Source organism: Triticum urartu, chromosome 2 (assembly GCF_003073215.2).
Source record: "Triticum urartu cultivar G1812 chromosome 2, Tu2.1, whole genome shotgun sequence".
Lineage (NCBI taxonomy): Eukaryota > Viridiplantae > Streptophyta > Magnoliopsida > Poales > Poaceae > Triticum > Triticum urartu.
In genome coordinates this window covers 605,471,546-605,474,755 of record NC_053023.1, presented here as the reverse complement: position 1 = coordinate 605,474,755, position 3,210 = coordinate 605,471,546, and the positions used below count along the sequence as shown (strand labels likewise).

General features: G+C 53.8%; 1 protein-coding gene across 1 annotated transcript; it reads right to left on the bottom strand.

Moving 5' to 3' along the window:
- Positions 1–316: 316 nt before the first annotated feature.
- LOC125539137 (phenylalanine ammonia-lyase-like) lies at positions 317–3,007 on the bottom strand. Its single transcript, XM_048702505.1, has 2 exons — positions 2,445–3,007; positions 317–2,322 (listed from the first exon to the last, which is right to left on the bottom strand). The coding sequence occupies exons 1-2, from the start codon at positions 2,837–2,839 to the stop codon at positions 576–578; spliced, it is 2,142 nt and encodes a 713-aa protein (XP_048558462.1). The 5' UTR covers positions 2,840–3,007; the 3' UTR covers positions 317–575.
- Positions 3,008–3,210: the final 203 nt, after the last annotated feature.

Genomic DNA, 3,210 nt, shown 5'->3' with positions numbered 1-3,210 from the left:
AGCACAGAGAAACTTCATGTGTATGTACCCTGTGTTATGGGCTGAGATCATTAGTAAATAAATTAATATAAAAAAATTGGATTCACAGTATGTGACTTGGTAGTGTTGGACTGAAACTAGTAAGCAGAATACTGAAACTGGAAAAACTAGATGGGAGAATGCGAATTCAGAGAAGTCCTCGTTCCCGTCCAAAGAATTCAGAGAACTTATTACCAACCGGTGACCACCTAGGCACGAGTTTTACTTTCCGAATCTCCGTACACACATCATAAGAAATTCCAATAGTTGGTTCTTGGACTATTGTCATGAGGACCAGTTGATCTAAAAAGATGGACCCAGTACATTTATCATGAAAATTTAACACACACTGCCTTTTTAACTTAGGTACATCATAAAAGTTCTACCGGCTACCCAACACTACCAAGTCATACAATTGCAATCTTTGGCAATACATTGGCAGCTCTACAAGAACATTGTAAATATCAACTTTCAGAATATACAATGAAAAAACAGTATTATCATCAGAGCCTTCAGAAATCTGAAGCACACTACTCTTCACTTTCTCGATCCTCTATTTAGCAGAGAGGCAAGGGCTCACCGTTCCACTCCTTGAGGCACTCAAGCAGTGCATCAATGTGCTTGCCCTGGTTCATGGCAATGAACACCTTGTCCACCTCTTCGCCAGGAGACCGCGTCTTCTCTCCGGTCAAGTACTCCGTTCCAAGCTCCTTGCGCACGAATCGGTAGAGTGGGTACGACCGGCATTCGGCAATACGGTTTTGCTGTGCGGCAGTGCCATTCTCCACGGCGCTCCTGGCAGCTTCAACCTCCTTTGGCAGCACCGCCCGAAGCTCCTGCTCAAACGTGGCAAGCTTGGCAAACACTGACGTTTCCACGTCGCGCTCGGCCTCACCATTTGCCAAGGCATGCTCCACAAGAACTACACGCATCTTCTGCATGAGTGGGTAGTTGGCGCTACAAGGATCGTCTGCGTACGCAAACACCGCCTCACGGTCGATTGTGAGCAGAAGGTCCTTCTCGCAGAAGCGCGCATTATGGAGATGGCCATTGGTATCGGTGCTCAGTGTCTTCCTAGCTACAGTCTTCACACATCTCTTGATAGCATTCTTGACATTCTCCTCAAGGTGGCGGAGGTCGATAGCCTGGCACAACGCAACCAAGAACGTCGAGGACATGAGCTTGAGTATGTCAATGGCCTCGGCGGTCTTCCTCGAGGAGATGAGACCAAGAGAGTTGACATCTTGGTTGTGCTGCTCCGCACTTTGGACATGGTTGGTCACAGGGTTGCCCAAGAACTGAAGCTCGGAGCAGTAGGAGGCCATTGCAATCTCGGCACCCTTGAAGCCATAGTCCAAGCTTGGGTTGCGCCCACCAGAGAGGTTGGAAGGAAGACCGTTGTTGTAGAAGTCGTTCACCAGCTCTGAGAATTGAGCAAACATGAGCTTGCCAATCGCAGCGATGGCAAGCCTGGTGTTGTCCATAGACACACCGATGGGTGTGCCCTGGAAGTTGCCACCGTGGATAGCTTTGCCACGGGAGACGTCGATGAGTGGGTTGTCGTTGACGGAGTTGATTTCCCGCTCAATCGACTTGGTGGCAGCACGGATAACCTCAATCTGAGGGCCAAGCCACTGCGGTGATGTGCGGAGGGCATACCTATCTTGCTTTGGCTTCATCAATGGGTCAAGCTCACCGAGCTTCTTCGCGAGCATCATGTAGGAGCTGCCTTCAAGGATATGTTCCATGATGGCGGCAGCCTCGATCTGCCCGGGGTGGTGCTTCAACTTGTGGGTCAAGTGGTCGGTGTACTCCGGCTTGCCGTTCATCACCTCGCAGAAGACGGCTGACAAGACCTCAGCAAGGAGGCTAAGGATGTTAGCCTCGAAAAGCACCATGGATGCAAGCCCTGAGCCCACTGCCGTGCCATTCACCATGGCTAGGCCTTCCTTTGGCTGCAGCTCGAAGAAGCCATGCTGGATGCCGGCGATCTTAAATGCCTCATCAGCATTAACCTTTGTGCCATCTGGAGCGGTCGCCATGGAGTTTGGGCGGCCGGTGACCAGGCCCGCGATGTACGAAAGCGGGACGAGGTCACCGGATGCGGTGATCGTGCCCCGGAGCGGCAGGCATGGTGTCACGTTGGCGTTGAGAAGTGTGGCGACCGTCTCCAGGATCTCGAAGCGGATGCCTGAATATCCCTGGAGTAAGGTATTGACTCGGACGAGCATCGCCGCCCTCGTCGCCGCAGCAGGCAGGACGTGGCCGTCGGTGCCGGTGCCGAAGGCTCCCGCGTTAAGGAATCTGAACACACAAGCAATCACGAAAAAATAAGGCTTCCATAACTCAATTCATAGTCTGGTACTCACATAACTAACAGAAATGCTTAACAAGAGGAAGAACTGGTTTTGCGGTTTAATTCGTACCGGATGAGCTCTCTCTGGAGAGCGCCGCCCTCCTTGGTCCTCCGGTGAGAGGTGGCGCCGAAGCCGGTGGTGACACCGTAGCTGTCGGTGCCGTTCATCATGCTGTTCATGACCCAGTCGCTGCTCTCCTTGACGCGGCCGCGGGCGGACTCGTCGAGCTCCACCCTGGTGTCGCTGCCGGCAGCCACCGCGGCGACCATGGCGATGGTCAGGCTGGCGCCCTCCATGGTCACCGCAGGCCGTCGGTACTCCTCTACCATCCGCTTCACGGCATCCAAATGGCTACCCGAGAGCTCCTCCGCCGCCTTCCCCCAGTTCAGTGGGTCGGCCCGCGCCGGCTGTGCCACGCACAAGCCATCGCCGTTGGCGGCAACGTGTGCATTCTCGCACTCCATCGAAAGATGCAGAGAAGTACTGAAGCAAGCGAGCTAGCTGGACGCCGGCAGGTGTATGTGTATCTTGATTCTGAAAGTAAGCTAGCTAGACGCCGGCAGATGTATGTGCTGAAGAGGAGCTGTAGCTGCAGATGAAGCTGAGGCTCTTCTTGGAGGGGAATGGAGGGAGAAGACGGGTTAAATAGGCAGCTGAGGAGGTAGGTATGACTTATGAGAGTGGGTTGGTGAAGAACTGGACGGCGGGGTTGACCACTGGATTGGTGGGTGCGGAGTTCCTGTCGCCACGGGATCGCACGGAGCGGGTGGTGCGGTGGTGGCTTCGTGGCAGCCGGACTGGGTCGAGTCGACGTGGGCAAAGCAGGAACTGGTTG